Consider the following 19,976-nt stretch of genomic DNA (forward strand, 5'->3'; position numbering starts at 1 on the left):
CTACAAATTCACTGGGAAATATTAGCAAATTAAAATGTTTGCACTTTAATATATTTTACCAATAAAATACTAACCCCCTTTCTTGCATTTCTGAACTTTGAAAACGAGCTACAATACCAAAAAATTCAAAATCCTTGAATAGAGATATAATAATTATTTAAAATACAAGTTTCTGGTTCTTTGAAAATAACACACAAAGACTACTAGCTCCTAGTTCAATCCTTAAGATTACTTGCTGAATATTAATAAAGAAGTTTTTGGAGTAAATATGGATTATGAATTTCTGCTTATCTTTAAAGTATTTGAGAACCTGAGATAAAAAGAGCAATGTAAATGAAAAGTGCTAATCTTTACTAGAATGGTAACTAATCCCAAGTGACTGCTGTACAGTGCAAATCAGCAATCCTTCAGCTATTTCATCACACACATAGGATTTTCAACTTGGTCTTATCAGACCTTTCCAAAGAAGGTCTAAGAAGCCCAGAATCTCTGAGTAAGCCAGAACACATTATGAAGTAACTAAAGATAGTTGATTAAATAAATGGAATATGGAAAACAAAATGCAATCACCAGGTGTTTCAGTGATGTATAAAGCTTAGGGAAAAAAAACCTATAAATTTAAAGTGATTGTTTTAGAACGTCATAAAAATAGGTGAAAGTAAATCCAAGCATCCAGATACAAATTATATTCACATAAATGTTTTAGAATTTGGTGACACACTTTTCCAAAGAACTCAAACATGCTTACAGGTACGATCTCCTGAAACTGTAGTACCTCAAGAAGAGAAAGAGCTTTGGAAGTCATTTGATCTAACTGTCTATGCCATGTGAAGCTGGAAGTCTCCCTCTTCTGGAAATTATTCTTCTTTTAATGCTACCCAAGGACATTTCAGCTTTTCCCAAACATACTGATATATTGTGAGTTTGAATAAAACGTGAATAAAAGGATGAATGAAATATCTCTCTCTTTGAGATGAAGATAGCTAAGTGGGGAAGATAAACGTATAAAACATAATTACACTATAGAGCTGTGCTATCAACACATGGCTTTTCAGCAACTAAAATGTGACTAGTCCAAATTGAGAGTGTAAAATGCACATCAGGAAAAAAATTCTCACTAGTTACATGTTATACTTACTACATGTTGAAATGACAATATTTTGAACATATCAGGGTAAATTTAAAATATCAAAATTAATTGCACCTGTTTCTTTTTACTTTTTTAAATATGGCTACTGGAAGTTTTAAAATTACACATGTGGCTTGCATTTGAGGCTCAAAATGTATTCTATCGCACAGCACTGGTACAGAGTGATGCATCTATACCTGTAAGAGAGAAAAATGCTAGAAGATAATTAAGGGGAAGAGAGGGAATATAAAAGGTAAAAGAAAATGTTTAAGCTAGACCTTAAAAGAGTTTGCCAAATAGAAAATAAGGTAAGTAGATGGATTGGAAATCTAAATGTAAGGAAAAATAAACCTATACAAAAGAATTATAAAAAGATATAGAGGGGCTGTCCCGGTGGCTCAGGCGGTTAGAGCTCCATGCTCCTAACTCTAAAGGCTGCCGGTTCCATTCCCACATGGGCCAGTGGGCTCTCAACCACAAGGTTGCCAGTTCAATTCCTCGAGTCCTATAAGGGATGGTGGGCTGCACCCCCTGCCACTAGCAACGGCAACTGGACCTGGAGCTGAGCTGTGCCCTCCACAACTAAGACTTGAAAGGACAACAACTTGAAGCTGAATGGCATCCTCTACAACTAAGATTGAAAGCACAACAACTTGACTTGGGAAAAAAAAAAAGTCCTGGAAGTACTGTTCCCCCAATACTGTTCCCCCAATAAAGTCCTGTTCCCCTCCCCCAATAAAATCTTAAAAAAAAAAAAAAAAAGATATAGAAAAGTGGGTTTATATCCTAGGAGTAGAAAAGGCCTTCTTGAAGAAAATACAAAATGCAAAAGCATAAAGGAAAGCACTGATTATTAAGGAGACTACTTCAAATGTTAAAACTGCTTAAAGCTATTACAAGCAATTTAAGATACCATAAACAAAAGGCAAATGACAAATGGGGGGTATAATTGCAAAATATATTATAAAGATTTAATATCAATAATATATAATAAGTATCTTCTACAGGATAGATACAAGAAAAAGAGAGACAGCCTAAAAGAATAATTGTCAAAGGAAAGGAACAAGCAATAAATATTACCAATAAACATAAAAATGATGTGAGGCCACTTTAGTAATCAGAGCACTCCACCAGGAGATGCAACATTTCACTCAGCAGTATGCAAGTATCTTTAAGGTTGATGGTACCCAGCCAATATCAGTAAGGATGGGGGAACAGGGTACCCTCCAATATCACTAGTGAAAATGTAAATTGGTAAGTCCATTTAAAAGGGCAATCTGGAAATTTTTTTTTTAATTTAGAGTGGCCATATTTATTCATGCAGCAAATCTACTTCTCAATTTTTACAAAAACATTTCCAAACAGAGCATTGTTTGTGATAGAAAAAAACATAAATGTCAACAGGGAAATGATTACATAAATTATGGTGCATCTACATTACGAAATACTATACAAAAAAAAATAATATAGCTCTATATTATTACTGTTTAATAGAAATTCCTACAGTGATGAAAATGTTCCTTTTCTATGCTATCCAGTATGGTAGCCATTAGTCACATGTGGCGATTGAGTACTAGAGTGACTAAGAAACTGAATTTTAAATTTTATTAAATTTTAGTTGATCTAAATATAAATGTAAATAACTACATGTATGCACTAACACTGAAAAGATCCCTAAGACATAATGGAAAGTATTGTTTTAAGTACGCACAGTATGAATTCTATTTATGTACACAACAACAATAAAACACATAGTCACCTCTTACATGCAGGTACATTTCCATGTATGTAAATCAGTAGAGAAGCAAGTGGAAGGATGCACATCAAGCTGACAATAGTGGAACGGCAGGGGAAGAGGCAGTGGGATTTTTGTTTTATCTGAAAATGTATGTGTGTGTGACCTATTATTTAAAACTATTTTTAAATTGTATGAGTAATTTAAAATTATTTTTACAAAAAAATAAAAAAACTGAAGAAAAGAGAAGGGTTGGCTACAGAAATAGTAATTTCTAGAAATTAGTAAAAATTGTGTCTTCTATTGAAACTCACTTTAACGTAGATGTAGATGATAGAAGACAGCTAGGCTTTTGTTACATACACCATCTTGTAAAGAATTAATAGAAATATAAGTTTTCTCCAGTTTACCCATAATCCAATGATTTACTCAAGAACATTAATAATGGTTCTTTTATAAATAGCCTCTCAAAATCTACATATTTTTTATCGGTGGCCATTAATTTGTCACCTCGCCAATGAAATTTTCCATATTCCAAGTTGCTTGAGAGTAAAGGCTGCGTCTTTTAACTTGAATCCTCTCTGTTAAGTATTGTGATTGGCAACAGTGGTAGCTTAAATATTTCTTTGGTTAAAGAGGCATTAACAAGATTAAGCTATTATAAGCAAATGTTTAGATTTTCACCCCAGAACTATTTCCCTTGTTTATATGCCTTTATTTTTAACGGCCACCAAAAGGATTCTTTTCCAAATCCATCTGGTAACTTCAATGTTTAAATGTTTATTATGGTAAACAAGTATTAGGTATATAACTTTAAAGTTGCAATATAATATCAAATCCAAATAATTTTTAGTTGACAAGATATTCTAAAACCGGTTGAAGAACTTCAAGTAAATTCTCAAACGTTACCTTGTGTGTATTTTGAGCAAGACAAATTCACATACAAATCTTACTTAAAGCATTCACAGCAATTTTGTTGTAGGCGTGATACTCCAAAATGAGTGGATACAGATTTTAAAGTATTACTTAGCCAAGAGTTTTAATATGTTAAATAAAAATTTTAAACCTCCACTTATGAACTTGCTGTTTTCATAAATAGGTACTAGCAGCACTGGCTTCCACGAAACTCATCCACTCTATTCAGTTTTGAAAGAATACTCTTCATTTTCTAAAACTACCGTTTTCAGTCACTTACAAAAAATGATTTTTTTTCCTAGTTCTTCCTACTGAGTTTGTGATGTTTGGCCACCTTCCTTCAGGTCTTTAGAAAATTACATGGTTTAGGGGGAAAGGAAAAAAAAAAGTGCCCTTCTGGAAAGTAATAAACAAAGCGCCCAATTCATATTAAATCCCTTTAGTTTCCTCTGGTATCCCTGCAAGTGTCCAAGTCAACCTTAATCAACCTTTCCAAACAAGGTGGTTGGTGACACTTTCTTTGAAAACAAATTATGCAATCTTTTTCTGAAATTATAAACCAAGGACACATTTTCCAGCTTTTCTCCCGATGAAAAGCCAAACAAAATTTTCCTTTTAAATAAGTTCCTCAACTCTGGACATTTTGAATTGTTTCTCACTTTGGCGAGAGGGAAATTAAAAAGTGATAAATACAACAACAGCACCATCTAAAGACACCCTGTCAGAAATCCTTAAAAAGGATCAGAGGTCATTTCAAGCAAATCTGGGCCCTCACTTTGCCCCCCGCCAGAATGACGGATGTAAGACTGATGAATTTTGTTTGCCCTTTGATGCTTAGGATTATGAATCAAAGTCAAAAGGCCACATTTGTGCTTCATGAGAATAAACAATTTCATTGGCTGTAACTGGCACCGTGACCAAAGTTGGTAATGAAAGCAAAAGTACCCACACCACTAGCTGGGGCCCTCCAGCAGAGAATGAATGATTCCTTCCAGTGACTTATTTTCCACCTTTGTAAATGGCATTGCTTCTTTGTAGCTGCAGGAGGCAACAACGTCCCTAGACCTGCACTGTACAACACAGGAGCCACTGGCCACATGTGCCCAGTGAGCCCCTGAAATGTGGGTGGTCCGAATTGAGACAGGTACTAGTAAGTGTCAGATACACACTTGATTTCAAAGACTTAGTACAAAACAAAGAATGTAGAATGTCTCATTAATAATTCTTTGTGACGTTGAGTACCTGTTGCAAGGAAAATGGATATACTGGGTAAAATACAGTAAGAAACGAATTTTGCTTTTTTTAAAGTAGCTGCTAGAAAACGTAAAATCACATACACGGCGGCATATGCATGGTGCATTTATATTTCATTAGACAATGCTGCCTCAGACCGTTCCATGATTTTTCTCAGCAGCCATGGAATCCTGAGCTGCTTATCTTTCCATCACCAAACTGTGTTTTTGCATGATCCTCTTTAGGGCTCCCCAAATACCAAATGAATAATATTCTAAAGACATACTTCTTGCTTCCATTTTCCTAAGGGCAGCAGAGTAGAACACAACATCATCTAGATCAGAGTTCTTTCTGCCAAGTGAGAGTCTAGTTTATTCCAGTCAGACTACGATAGCAACTGTGATATCAATGAAACAGCCACAGTTCCTGGGGAGGAAGGGACCGATGCCAAGAATAACTGAGAAGGTAAACTGGCCACACAAACCGACCTCTAAAAAACACTACATTCCAAACCTTGCATGGATACTTTGAAAAATGAGTCATAAATTTCAAATTTTTCACAACTTCCATTACAGAGTTTCTTTAGTTTCTGCCCCCCCTTTAGGGACAAGGCCATAAAAAAATCTTTCTGAAGTGACAGCCAACTAAATCATCTTTCTAATCCACATCACCCCTCATCCTTTCTGGTGCTTCAGTGCCACCAGATGTGTGTGTGTATCTGTGTGCATGTGTAAACTAACAATGAACACTGCAATTTAGTTTCAAATACCCCTTCTTCACTTGCCATAGACTACATTTGAATTGCATTTGGAGCTGTGCAATGTCCCTGTACCTTGCCCCACAGATCAGCAGAGCCTTGGTAAACCTGACCTATTGGTGTATGGAACCATTTACTCTCTTCGCACACATATGCATACACTGAGAGTGAGAGGACTCTTCTCAGAAAGTTCTAAAATCCACTTTGAACCTTCTTGGAACCTTTGACATGACACAGAGACACCTTCTCAAGTTCTGCAGCTTTAGTGAGAAGCAGTACCACATTCTGCTTTTCGTCTAAGACCTTGAGTTACCCTTACCTTGACTTGCTCATTGGAGGTTACAGCACAGAAAACAATCTCGGTGAATCCTTGGGATGGGAACATACGGAAACAGATACCACCAATAACACGGCCATCTTTAATCAAAGCAAGGGTTTTGTGTTTCCTGAAAGAATAAGATTATATCAAAGTTTTATCTACCTTGGTTATACACTTTTTGGGGTGTTCATTACTAACCAACCAGGAAGGAAGGTGGTGTTTTTCTTGAATTTCTATGGAAACCTCCTTTACTTAGCCACTATCTCACTAGACCATCCTTTAATTTAATGTGAACTTTTTAGAGCAAGCTTGCCTGCACAACTTTTTATCAGAGCTTCCACCAGAACAAAATGCTAGCCACATAAGGAGTGTCTGAGGTTTACAAATCAAGAACAGAGTGCACGGTCCAGAGTACTGGAACGGGGGTTCACCCAATGCCAAAGGACCCGTGATAGGGGGAACTGGGGACAGCACACAAAGTCATGGACAAACATAACATATGTTTCTGAAGATTAGTCTTACTCAGAAATATTACAGAAACATTATGGAAAAGAACAGAAAATGCACATGCACAATTTGCCAAAACCTGCATTATAGAATCCTGTCAGACCTCCTGTCTAAAATGTCACTCTGACATTTCATGGCATGAGCGTGTATCACAGTCCACATAGGCTTTTGAGCTATGTTTAAAATACACAAATTAGAGAAGTTCAGTATTTTGGGGAGCGGGGGTTGTTTGTTTTTAAGCAATACGTTTACAAAGTTTACCTGTCCGATATCCCAAAATATTCGCAGGGCTCATAGACCTGGGCAACAGTGGCGCCTAGTTAAGACACCAAAATCAAGAATGCTTTGACTATGAAAAAAGTGGGACAACCTTCTTTTATATTCTTACAGTGCTATAATGAATGAAGCATAGAACAGTCATCAGCAACTTAAAATACTTTGTTATTATTAAGAAAAAAGCTTCGTTATTATTAACAAAAAAAATCTACGAATTGTTGAAAAATTCATCTTAATGCTTTTAGACACGGCAATTATCTTAATGTAGCTCTGTATTCACCGTGTGACAAGAAGCTGCAGGTTTGGTGGGTGACAACAGCTGACTTTCACTTTCTGAGTAGTTCCTCTTTTATTTAAAAAGGAAATGAAAAAGGAAGAGCAATGCACCACTTACGGGTCAAAGACAAGCCGTGTGATGTACTCTTTTGGCATTCGGGGCAGCTGATGGGAGAACACGTTCTGGAGTCCGACCAGCCACATCAGGATCTTCTTATTGGGTTTCTGATTCAGGGAATTGCCGACCACGTGAAATTCAATCACGCCCCTGCGCTCTTCCATCCTGGCTGCCTCATCCCGGGCCGAATGTGCTGACAGAAAATTGGTCTGGGATGCAGAAGACAGAAAAAAATTACAGAGCTCTTATCTTAAAGCAGTGGAGATAGGACGTATCAACACTGCTGTTCTTTTTTCTAATAAGGGATTACATTTGTGGATTTTCAGGGACCCAAACAACACACAAGTTATGAAAACGTAGAAATGGTAGGTAAAGCATTTTGAGAGATCAGAGTGTTATACATGTACATGGGTATTTGGTGTAGATTAAGAGTCACCTAACTTTTCTGTAAAGGGCCAGTTAGTAAATAATTTAGACTTTGCAGGTCATAAGGTCTCTGTGGCAACTAGTCAAGTGTTGTACTGTCAAAGCAGCCACAGACAATACATAAATGAATGGGTGTAGTAGTGTTCCACTAAAACTTTATTTAAAGAGGGAAGGGTGCACTGGATTTGGCCTGTGGCCTATAGTTTGCCAATCCCTGGTTTAGAGGAAACCTGTCTGGATGAGCTTTATAGGACCTTCAGGATGACAGACCCCAAATTCTCACTACAGGACCAACAGTGGTAGTCATATTTATATTCTCTTCACACTCATTTTTGGAAGACAGTTTTCTTTCCAGAAGAGTGTCTGTTGACCCCCTCTCCTCCATAGCTGGCACCACAGTGTTGTACCAGCACTTTCTGCTGCCCTTCCTATTTAATCCACCAAGAACTGTGCAGGGACATGTTCAACAAGCAGGTCGCCAGGGAAGAAAAGCCCTAACTGGTAGCACTTGCTCATATCATGGGTCCACAGCTGGCTGCCCAGGTGACAAGGTGCCACTGTGGTCAATTTCAAGCTATCAACATATTTAACAACTGGCTCCCAAAATTCCTGAAAATGGAACAACTATCTTGTGCACACCAGTACAAGGCAGCTCCAGGACACTAATAAATCCACCCAACAAATTTTGATGTGTGTGATTGCATCTACATTTTAGAGCTGAAAAAAACTGAGTTAAGCTAATCTGTGAAGGTACTAAATCTCTGAAAGACAAGTATACAAAAGGCACTAGTCTTAGTCCCTAGGACTCAGTATCTAGAAGGAAATGGAAAGGGCAATTTTATAATGAGATCTCTCTCTTACAGCATTCCAGTTCTCTGAATTATCCTCAATACCATAAAATAAACATCCAAGGAAACATTGACAAATCAAAAATTGATACTTTCATCTAACAGAGACACACTCAAAACATTTTAAAAAAATGTTTTACAAAATAATCCCCAAGCTATTTCCTGATTTCCTAGAAGCTGCCAAAAATGCCTGAAACTGCCCTGCCCCTCGATGCAATGCATGAGATGACAGCAGTATTTCTCCCAAAAATGCTTTACTTGAATCTAATATAATCATGAGGAAACAGACAAATCCAATGTCCAGAGAGACATAATGAAAAACTAGTGACCAGGACTCTTCAACAATGGCACTGTCATAAAAGACCATAAAAGGGCTGGGAAACTGTATCAGATTAAAGGAGACTAAAGAAATGAAGGGATAAGAACTAAATGCAATGCATGATCCCTGACTGGTCCTTCCAAAGACAGCAACAAATGTTATCAAGGACCTAATTTGGATATATGGAGATTTCGATATGGGCTATATATTAGGCTCTGGCAAACTTTTCTATTAAAGGCCAGATAACAAATGTTTTAGGCTTTGTGGGCCATACAACCTGCCTCAATTACTCAAATCTGCTCTTGTAGGGCAAGGCAGACATAGACAAGATGTTTCAATAAAACTTTATTTACAAAAACACCCAGTGGGCCAGATTTGGCTATAGCTTGCCTACTCAGATGTTAGACAATATTGTAATCTAGCTAAATTTTCTGATAGTGGTCGCTACATTGTGGTAATATAAACGAATAGTCTTAGTCTTAAGCAATACAAGCAAAGATAGTTAGGGGTGAAATGTTACTACATTTGTATTTAATTCTCAAATGGTTCCAAATGGTTCACAAAAGAGAGAAGGAGAGAGACAAAGGGACAGAAGGAAAGTGAATACAGCATAACGTTAACAAATGGTGAATCTAAATAAAGAGTCAATGGATTTTTATCATGGAGTTTCTGCAACATTTGTCAGGGTTTAAATTTTCTAAGATAAAAAGTTGAGGGAGGAGGATACTTTCAACGTTGTGAGATTATAAGTATGCTTCCCTGTGATGTGATATTCATCAAGTGGAATCACCTCCCCACCAGCTTTTCCTGCCCTCCTCACGAGGTTCAACGCAAACCAGGGTAGCAGACATGCTCACTCTCCGTGATACCATCCCCATTTCTGACAACTGGAGTGACCAGGGGAGGAGAAGAAGAGGTCTACAGCTGGCTACCCAGGTTCACCCTGCTGACCTCTGGTCCCAGCATTGCCGCAGGGTCCGTGATGGTAGACATCACCTCATCGATTAATTCCATTGGAATATCCCCCATAACTCGGGGTTTCTTGGCCTCTTCCAATACATGAGTGTCATTCATTTTCCTCTTTTCTCCTGTAATAAGCAAAATAAAAGGGCGAGTAATGGATCATTTTATAAACACAAAGGAGATAACACATGCCAACTGATCCAACCAATTTTCTAATAACACTAATGGATATGAAAGTTAACTCTGTTTACCCAGGGAAGGGGTGGCAGTGGAAGGTGAGAGGACATCACAAAAACTGCCAACCATAAATTCACTGAGCATTTTCTATTATCTATAATAATTTTTGAACTTGATATGTAAGTCACTAAGGCATGAATTTCTTCATATACAAATGCAAGCAGTGGTTCTAGCTATCACTGGTTATTAATCTTTAATTTAGTCCCTTGGTGTTTAGAGAAAGGAGTCCATGAAACACCAAGCTGTCAACATTGTTTGAAACTTGTTTTATGGCCTAAAACATGACCAATTATTTATAAATGTGTAGTGCCTTCTTAGAAAGAATGTGTATTTTCCAAATTTTAGAACTAATGATTGCTATACATCCATTAGATTAGGCTTGTTGATCATGCTTTCAGGGCTTTTATATTGTACTGATAGTTGCAGCTGCGTGGACTACACATTACTGAGATATTTCTCCAAGTTTTCAACTGTTGGTTTATTTATTGCTCCTTGTAGTTCTGCTAATCCTCCCTTTCGCATCCGTATATACGTATGTATCTATGTGTGTATGTATGTTATGCGTATATGTCTATAAATATTTGAAATATACTAATGAACTGTTTTATTTTGCTGGTAAATCTAATTTTTTCATTATAAAACGACTCCCTTTATCTCTCACAATGCTTTTGCGCTTCAAGATGATGCCTCACAAAGTGAGCATTGCCGTTCTCTACATGTCACATGCTGGGAAAGGCCAGGCGAAGAGAAGGAGAACTTTCTTCCACTTTCCTCATTAGATTATATGGTGGCTTTTTGTTTTTTCTAGTTTGGTTTGATTTTCCTTTTTTTTTTTTTTTCTTCAGTCATAAAATGTATTTATTTTTACAATTAAGTTTTAAAAATTTTAGAATTTCCAATCTAATTGATTCTTCAGGTGTGAATCCCACTAATAACGTTTCCATATAGCAATCTCATTCTCTTTAGTTAAAAAGGAGAAGAGCAATGTAAAGTAGCTTGTCCATATGAGACGCTTCCAGAAGTATTACATGTTACTTAACTAACTGGACTTTGTTGAGTTCTTGCTTTAATAACTCTCTTTTATTTGTTGAAGGAGTGAAAATGTTTGCAGTCATTTGCTCAACAAACCTTCAAATTCCATGATTCCCCAAGAGTAATTCTGTGAACTATTTATTCTGTAGCTGAGGTTTATCCCTAATAAGCCCCAAACTTGACAGACTGCTAATAGTGTTACAATAAGAAAGCATCTGAGGGAGCATCCGAGATCCTGCCTCCTAGCAGGTCATCAGCTTGGCTCACATACACTCTTAGAAGAAAAAAGCATCAGAGGCTACATCTGTGCGAAATATTTGCTACTTCATATAAAAATCCTCTCCTCCCTCTCTTTTGTGTCAAACACTTCTTTAATGTCAAACTTTGTCATATCTAAGATTTGCCTGATGTCAAGCCTGTGGACAGAAATGCAATCTTCAAAACATTCTGTAACTGTAAAACGCCTTCAGAATTGAGATGTTTTTGCCCAGGTGGCAGATTACACTCATGATCAAATTCTTTACCCTCCTAGGATCCACACTCTTTGCCATGTGACTCTGCAGGTCTTCCCACAAAAGGAGTACATTTCTCCACCCCTTGACTCTAAGTCTGACTATGTGATTTGCTTTAGATGACAAAAAGAGGCAGGAATGACGCTATATCAGTTCTCAGCCTAGGCTTCAAGAAACTGTATTTCTGCTTGCTCTCTGGAGCTTCTGCTATCATCATAAAGACATATTCTGTTCCAAGGAAAGGAAAAGAAGCCCAATGATCCCAGGAGGAGGATGAGAAATATGGGGAACAGAGATACTTCACCTTAAGTGTTCTTGCCACGTCCAGAACAGAGCCCCAACAGGGAGAACTCATGAGCAAGCCCAGCCAAGACTGAACGAGGCAGCTAAGATCAGCCACCGACCAGGCAACACACAGAATGAGTGAGCGATGATAATAAATGATTATGGTTTCAAGACTCTGCATTTTGGGTTGGTTTGTTACACAGCAGTAACTAACCAATATAGCTCAAAGTGATTTCCAGCCATTGAAATCCTGGACATGCACAGTCTGTAATTGGTCTAAGTCTACCTCTGGCACTCCTCAGATTATAATAGAGCTTCTAGGGCAAATCACAGCTCTCTATTATGCCCCCTAAGAGCTTACCTGGGTTTGCCTCAAGCCCAGAAGAGCCTTTGCAGGAAGGACTGGTGCTTCCTCCATTCGGCTGCTCAAGGGAAGACGAGGTTGAATTGTATGAAATTGTCCCAGCCACAGGAGGTGGATTGATGACTGCCCCAATAAAGGGAAAAGAAAGTATTAGATGACTCCTTTCTTATGCAATAAGGAACCAAGCGCACATGAGACCATCCCATTGCTGCTCAACACCACAAAAAAGTCAACTTTAAAATAAAAGAAATGGGGTCAATGTGAGCATTATAATAAAGAGAGTAATGGATTTAACCCACTGAATGGAATATCTGAGGCCATATTGATAAAAATCAATCAATCAATCAAAGGAGAGAAGGTAAAGCTCTTCCTTAAAGGAAAATGCCAACAACTTAGTAAAGAAGGAATGATGGACGTTAGAAAAAAATTTTCGGAAGCCAACATATAATAATTGATTCAGGGAAGAATCATCTGTCCAGCCTAAACCTTGTGAGTATAATTTTAATGAAGGCAGGATAGTCTCAGAGTATCTCCCCACAAAAGTACTTTTTGATTTACAAAAGGAAAAACGGTAACGTTGCAGTGGAGAAACCTTATAAACAGCACCTTAACCAAGTGATCAAATTTAACACCAACAGTAATGGGAGAGACGAACATTATGTGCCTCCTGATGTGATACAAAAATTGCTATAAACCACACAACTGAGGTAAGAGGCAAAAATGGACAACAGCCTATGAATTAAATAATATTGCATCACTGTTAAAATTCCTCACTTTGATAACTATACTGTTAAGTAAGAGAATGTCCTTGCTCTTGGGAGATAGCCACAGTAGTTGGTCATGATGTTTGCAACTTCCAAATAGTTTAGGAAAAAAATAGATCGATCAATCGATATAGAGGGAGGGAAAAAGGCAGAGAGATACGGACGGAAGGAAGGAAGGAGGGAAGAAGGGAGGGAGGAAGGGAGGGAGGGAAGGGATAATGAAGCAGGTAGGGCATAATGTTAACATTTGGTGAATCTGGGTAAAGGATATGCAATACACAGGATGTCTTTGTCCTATTCTTATAACTCTTTTGTAAGTTTGAGAGTCTTTCCAAACAAAAACATTTTGTTTTAAGCCATTGTAGGAAATAGGATTGCTAAGGCGCTGCTGATCTGTAGCTGATGAGTTAATGACGGATACAGACTTTCTCAGTGACATTGGTCACATATATGACATAATATGGCCGTGCAGACAGATGCCCAGAGACAACGTTCATCCATGTTTCAATACAGCCACAGTTCAGTCACAGAGGACATTCCCAGCAGCCAAGAAAGTGACAGTATAAGAAAACCAAGCAAGAGAAACACGCTAACCTACAGCACTCCTGACTGAATGGCAATCGGTATGTGAAGAATCAGGACGTGCCAAAGCGCCAGGCTATGTGGCTTTCCTTCCAGCAGACAGCCCTCCAGAATTTCAAAGTACAGGGAGTGATTCTACACAAAGAGCATCTTGCATAACTTCAGAGCCATCATTATGAATGTCATGTATTACAGATGCATGGACGTGCAGACATGCCAATTAAGTCGGTGATTACCCTCTTCTTTCTCCCCAGAGAATACACTGCAATTACAGAACAGGAGAAGACAGCCTGCTTCTGATGGCTTCAGGTAATACTGAAGAGCACAATCCAGCTTAACTGGGTCACAACCTTACCCACAGAAATAAACATGAAATTCCCAGAGGGTCAGAGACAACCTCCGTCTTCTCCATCCTGTGCGATGACAGGTAATGAGCTGCAAGTGGCACAGACTGGGAAGCATTTTGAGGAGGAGGAGGTCGGGGGGTTGCACACAGAAAGAAATCCTCTCCAGAAAAGAACTAAGTTGACCCTGCTGAATAGCTTTGGTGTCCCCCTGCCTGAAGGAGGAAACTGTGTTCTTCACTCATTCTTTCTATAAGCATTTGCCTGCACAGCAGAGCCCCACAACGCAGTAGTTAGAGCTCTGGCTTATTATGTGGCATCGTAGTTAGGAATTACACAGACCTGGGTATAAAACACAGTTCCATCATTTAATGAGATCTGATCTTGGGCAACTCGTTGTCCCTCTGTGAGCTTCTATTTCTCATCTATTTTAAGGGGATAATAATAACAACTTCCCAGGATTTGTGCTGAGGCTTAAAGATATGAAGCAAACTTCATGGGTAAGCACATAATGGCACTATTCATTATTATTGGGTCTCTGACCATCCAGAAGTCACTCTCATAGGAGAGAGACCACGTACAAGAAAAAATGGGGCTAGGATAGCATGAGGTGTTCTCTGACACAGCAGCTCTCAAATATTGCTGCATTTCAGAATCACCTGGGCCACTTTTAAGAGTCTCACCGTCCAAGCAATACCCTGGGCAAATCACATCACCCTCACTTGGGGAGGGACTGAAATCTATTATTTTAAGTCACTGTGGGTGATGCTATGGAGCAACCAAGTTTGAGAACCAAGAACAGAATATAGTAAAGGTTGTGTGAAAGTGTGGAAGAAAGGAGTTCCAGTGCTTGCTAGAAAGCACAGGAAGAATCAGGAAAGAGTTTGTGGGAGCAATGCTATTTGAAGGCTAGCTGGGATCAACACAAAGGTAACGTGAACAGTGCCAGGACAGAGAACCATACGGGGGATAAGCCCAGTGACCACAGAGAACTCGAGTAAACTCGAGTCTGGAGGGAGCATGTTATATGCATAGACGGGTCCCAAAGCTCTGCAGGTTTGGGACCAGACAAACAAGAAATTATATTCTACGACCTAAGGTTAAAAAAATAAAAAAACACGCAAAGATTTTTTGACATGTTTTGGGTAACAAGAATTCAAAAAAAAGCATTTGATCCAAACCAAAATACCTCATTCCCTAAGCACCTTGCTTTGTAAGACTTTAGTTATATTTACATCCAAACTTGGGCTCTAGATGAAAGAAAGAAAAAAAAATTTAATCACCTTCTCAAATGCATTATGCTGAGTCAAAGAAGCTAGACTCAAAAAGCTATGCACTATATGATTCCATTCACATGACATTCTGGAAAAGGCAACAACAAAAAACTATAGGAAAAAAGAATCAGTGATTGCCAGGGCTGGGGGTAGGGCAATAAATGGGCTACTCAGGGGTACAACAGAATTTTCTGGGGTGATGCAACTGTCCCCTATTTTTAAGGCAGTGGTCATTACACAACTATATGTGTTTGTCAAAATTCACAGACCCATATACCAAAAAGGGTAACTTTCATTGCATATAATTTTTTTTTTTTTTAAAGCAAGAAGAAAATCACCTTTGCTGGAGGTGATACTGACAAGTCCCCATATTACACATTGAGCTACATCTACTAAAAACTGACATCCAAATTCTTCATTTTGTCTTTCCCCATGGCCACATATAAATGACTGCTTTGGTACCTCCTGCCAAACTTCTCCGAATCCTTAGTGTCAAAGGCAGGAATTCAGATCATCTCTCTGGGATCGGTGTGACTCCAGAAGTCACATGTCTTCCATCCTCACAAAATGCCAGGTGATATCACTGTCTGAGACTCAAGGCAATAGCCAGGGCATCTTGGCCCCCCTGGGAAGTTCTTCATGCCCTGAGACTCAAGACTGCTGTCCTCCACTCACTGTCTATCATTATCCATGACAGTAACTTGATGCATAAAACAGACATGGATTCAAAAACCAGATTGAGTCTTGATTCCTAGGCCTATCTGGCCCTGACTGAAACTATACGTGTCTTTAAAAAGAGTCAGCATTTGACTACAGAGCTGAGCTGCATGGTATTTTGCATCTCCCATAAAACTGTAACATGCAGGCTAAGCAAACCCAATAGTAGGAGTAGTAGTGGTGTTTTTTTCTGTTTGATTTGCACCTGCTTTCCTCATTAATAGAGATGCAGACGCAAAATTTGCTGAAGTGTTTACTTTTTGCTGGCTCCAGTCTTCAATTTCTTGATGAAAAGCACAACTAAATGCAGAGTGAGCTAAAAAGTTAACACTTCCTGGTTGTTCTCTTATTTATGCAAAAAGACATTTACCTGTTTGGATTCCTAGCTGGCTGGTTCTGGAAGAGGCTGTGAGAAAATCCTGATCCCAGATGGGCGAGTTTTGACTATAAACTTCTTCCTCTAACATGGACAGGAACCTAGACACAAGAGTAAAAGCAACAGTGAGATCAAAAACTAAAATACTACCAGAAGGACAAAAGCCCTAACCATCTATGGCAATAACCTGAATCAGCATCTTACCTACAACTCAAAAATATGCTAGTAAATTGACTCAAAGGATGATTTAGTTGGGCAGCCCTGGTGTAGTCAAATACAGAAATGCACTTCTACAAATTCATTTTCTTCTGACTCTGCATAGATTGACACAACATAGAGCATTACATCAATGGAAATGCATTCCACTGAGTCCTTCTCCGTGAGTCTGAGAAAGATTTCAGCCCTCCAGGTAGCTATCATTATCATTCTCATTATTATAACAAAAGTTGCTACCTTTTATCGAGTGCTTGCTATGTACCTGCACTGTTCTAAGACCTTATTGAATCCTCACATCAACGCAATGAATTACATGTTTTATTTTTATTTATTACATACACATGTAGCTCTTACTCTATGACAGACGTTGTTCTGATTGATGTATTTTAACTCTCTTGATCTTCATCACTTCACAGATGAAAAAACTTAAGGCATGGGGAGAGGTTAACTAACTGGTACAAAGTCCCTCAACTAGTAAACTCGGGGCCAAGTTTGAACCAGTGATTAATTAAGTTATACTTTTCTGTCATGTTGTAAACCAAATGGATCTCAAGTTTTGAGGGTCCATGGAAATTACCTGGAGACCTTGGTTGAAATACAGCTACCCAAACTCCGCTTAGGCTTACTGAATCAGTCTGTGAGAATGGGCCTGGGTAACTAAATTTTGGTAAGTACCTTAGACAGTTCTTATGTACGCCAAAATTGAAGATCTATGGTTAAAATACCACCATAAATCTGCACTTCTGATACTGGAATATATTCCTGCAAGCCTCTTTTTTAAGGCCCATTAATTCTAGTGGAGAAGCACAGAATAATGGCTAAGATCTTGGGCTCTACAATCCACTTGAGAAGCTCACCACTTATTATTTGCATATTCTTGAAATGAGTTCTTAACTTTCCTCTTCCTCGGTTTCCTCTTTTATAAAATGGAAATATCAACAGTAATTTTTGCATAGAGAGGCAGTGAGGGACAAGCTATTGTGCATGCCTGACCCCTGGCAGGTGCTCCATTCATTCAATAAATAGTGATTGAACGCTTACCACGTGCCAGGCACTGTATTAGGTTCTGGCAGGACAGGGTGAACAAAACAACCACCTGACCCTCATGAAGTTTACACTGCAATGATGCAATAAAGGTTAGCTATTATAAGTCCGCTATCCTTTCTCTGAAACTGTAAACTCCAAAAGCCCTTAAAAAAAAGATTTTCCATAGCCCATTTTGCAACAAAAATTTGACCTTAACATACATAAGACTATTATAGTCTTTGTAATTATAAATGGATTTGATTTGGGGAATTGCCCCCACCCCTGCAGCTGTGGGATATGGTACAAGGTACATGTGTTATACTACCTTTATGAAATTTTTAAAATTTTGAATTGTGAAACATATCTAGTACCAAGGTTTTGGATAATTGTTCAAAGATCTGTATTATCATCATCATCACTGTTACTAAAAGTACCACTATTCTTCTCATTTATCAATGTCTGCAAGATTTTACATGGCTTCAGGGGAGGGAGAGGTTGATTTCTTACAAGTGAAAACATGTGGGAAAAGGTCCTGAGGGTCTTCTGACTTGCTGCTCATCGAAGATTTAAGAACAAGGTACCATTTGAGTGAATACCTACCCGCACTCACCAGTGTAATTCATTTCATGGCTTATAGAAAATGCATCAGTCACTTCTTTTTGCTCAGCAAGCCACCATTAAAGTATGTTTTAAAACACTTCAGTATGTTTCTTAACAAACACAGAGAGATGGACAGCAATAAGAGGTAAAATCCTTACTGAGACCATACTCTGATCTTGCCGAGCGAGAAGGTTCTTGATGCATTTTCCTAAGCAGACCCTGCCCTTCCTTTACACAGCCCTCAAGCTTTCCCCACCTGCCCTTTACCATGGAAGTCAATTTCCTTTCCTCTTCTTCTTCTTTAATAATAATTATATAATCAGAACACTCTTCACAAAGCTCTGCTAGAGACTCACCAAAGAAGAATTCCATTAATAATTTAGGGAAATAATTATCTGTGTTATATATGTGTATACATATAGTTATTTCATTATAATAAAGAACAGTCTCACATAATGACATGAAAACGTACTTGTTTATATACACAGGATACAAAATTATATGTAGAATGAAAGAACACAATACATGGATCAAAAATAGAAATATCTAAAAGCACCAAAGGTAGTTCAGAGTGGTAGGGCTATGGCTGGTGTTTTGCTTTTTAACCACATTTTCATTGACATGTACATTTATCATTTTTAGAATGAAATGTGGATATTAAACCTTTTTAACAACCTTTTAAGTCGGTGGACGGGGGAAAAGGCACAAGTTAAAGCCAAGTGGAAGAAAGGGCAACATACGAAGAGGAGGCAGATAAGGACGTAAGCCCCGAAAATGTCTCTGAGAACCACAGAGACCTCACGGGGTGATGCAACTCACATTTTGCAACAGTGCCCAAGAGCACCTCAGGCTTCAATACCAGGGGTGCCAAAAAACATGTATACATATTTTAAGAGATGTTATCTATGTATTACTTTTCGAAGTTGAACTGAATTACAGTAGCAATGTGTAGTATGATGTTTCTTCAAAAGACGGCGTTAATCAAATGAATGCGAGCATCACCATGCGACAGGCAGGACTGTCAAAGAAAATGGCAGAAGTACAGTTGTCGTTCCAGGAGTACAAGACCATTTTGAAGTGGTATTTGAAATTCAAGAACGAAAGTACAACAATGGAGGCGTGAGTACTCCAACACGGCTAACGATTGCACGCATTCATGATAAGTTTGAGACACATGGTACCGTGTGAAGAAACTGAAAAACAGTCTGTGCAGCGATACAAATGGACACTTTGGTCAACGTTGCTCAAGCAGGAGTTCGCCGTAATCAGAACTGTCTGGACACTGATCGTAACCACTTTGAGCACCTCTTGTAATTGCAGAAGTCAAATGTGACTCGTACTCATCTTTTGTTATCGATATATATTGAGTATTAAAATTGTAATAGGTTTTTCCTTTATGAAAACATGTATACATTTTTTGGCACCCTCTGTATATGTGATTCTGCTGCCAAACCTGTAGGTATAAATCCCTAACAGCCTCAAATATAGTCCTAGACCATGAAAAGGGATTTAAAAGGAGAAGTGGGTGGTAGTTTTACCCTACCATTAGTAACAGAGAAGAAAAGAAAGCAGCATTGATTTTTTTTTAGCTCAATAGCATAAGCATGCCAGAACTCTGGGTTGAAGGAACAAAACACACTATAATTAGCAAATATCTGCAAGAAGCAAAATACATTTGCTGTGGGGGAAAAAAATTGTTAATATGCAAGGTAATTAAAATTTTTCTGTAAGCACTATCAAACGGAAGGGGGAATCCTCTTTGTCCCTTGGCTTAGAGACAGAATGACAACTGTAATCTGAAAACATAAAATGCTGCTTATGTGACA

The 19,976-nt window shown here is 38.3% G+C and overlaps 1 protein-coding gene across 1 annotated transcript in view; it reads right to left on the minus strand.

Moving 5' to 3' along the window:
* KAT2B (lysine acetyltransferase 2B) overlaps positions 1–19,976 on the minus strand; it is a 91,719-nt gene that overhangs the window by 13,264 nt on the left and 58,479 nt on the right. Inside the window, exons 7-11 of the mRNA XM_033132557.1 lie at positions 16,303–16,409; positions 12,249–12,374; positions 9,810–9,946; positions 7,266–7,474; positions 6,089–6,215 (exon numbers count right to left, since the gene is read on the minus strand). Of these exons, the coding sequence (XP_032988448.1) occupies positions 6,089–6,215; positions 7,266–7,474; positions 9,810–9,946; positions 12,249–12,374; positions 16,303–16,409 (706 nt within the window). The remainder of the gene's footprint in view (positions 1–6,088; positions 6,216–7,265; positions 7,475–9,809; positions 9,947–12,248; positions 12,375–16,302; positions 16,410–19,976) is intronic.

This window comes from Rhinolophus ferrumequinum, chromosome 17 (assembly GCF_004115265.2).
Source record: "Rhinolophus ferrumequinum isolate MPI-CBG mRhiFer1 chromosome 17, mRhiFer1_v1.p, whole genome shotgun sequence".
NCBI lineage: Eukaryota > Metazoa > Chordata > Mammalia > Chiroptera > Rhinolophidae > Rhinolophus > Rhinolophus ferrumequinum.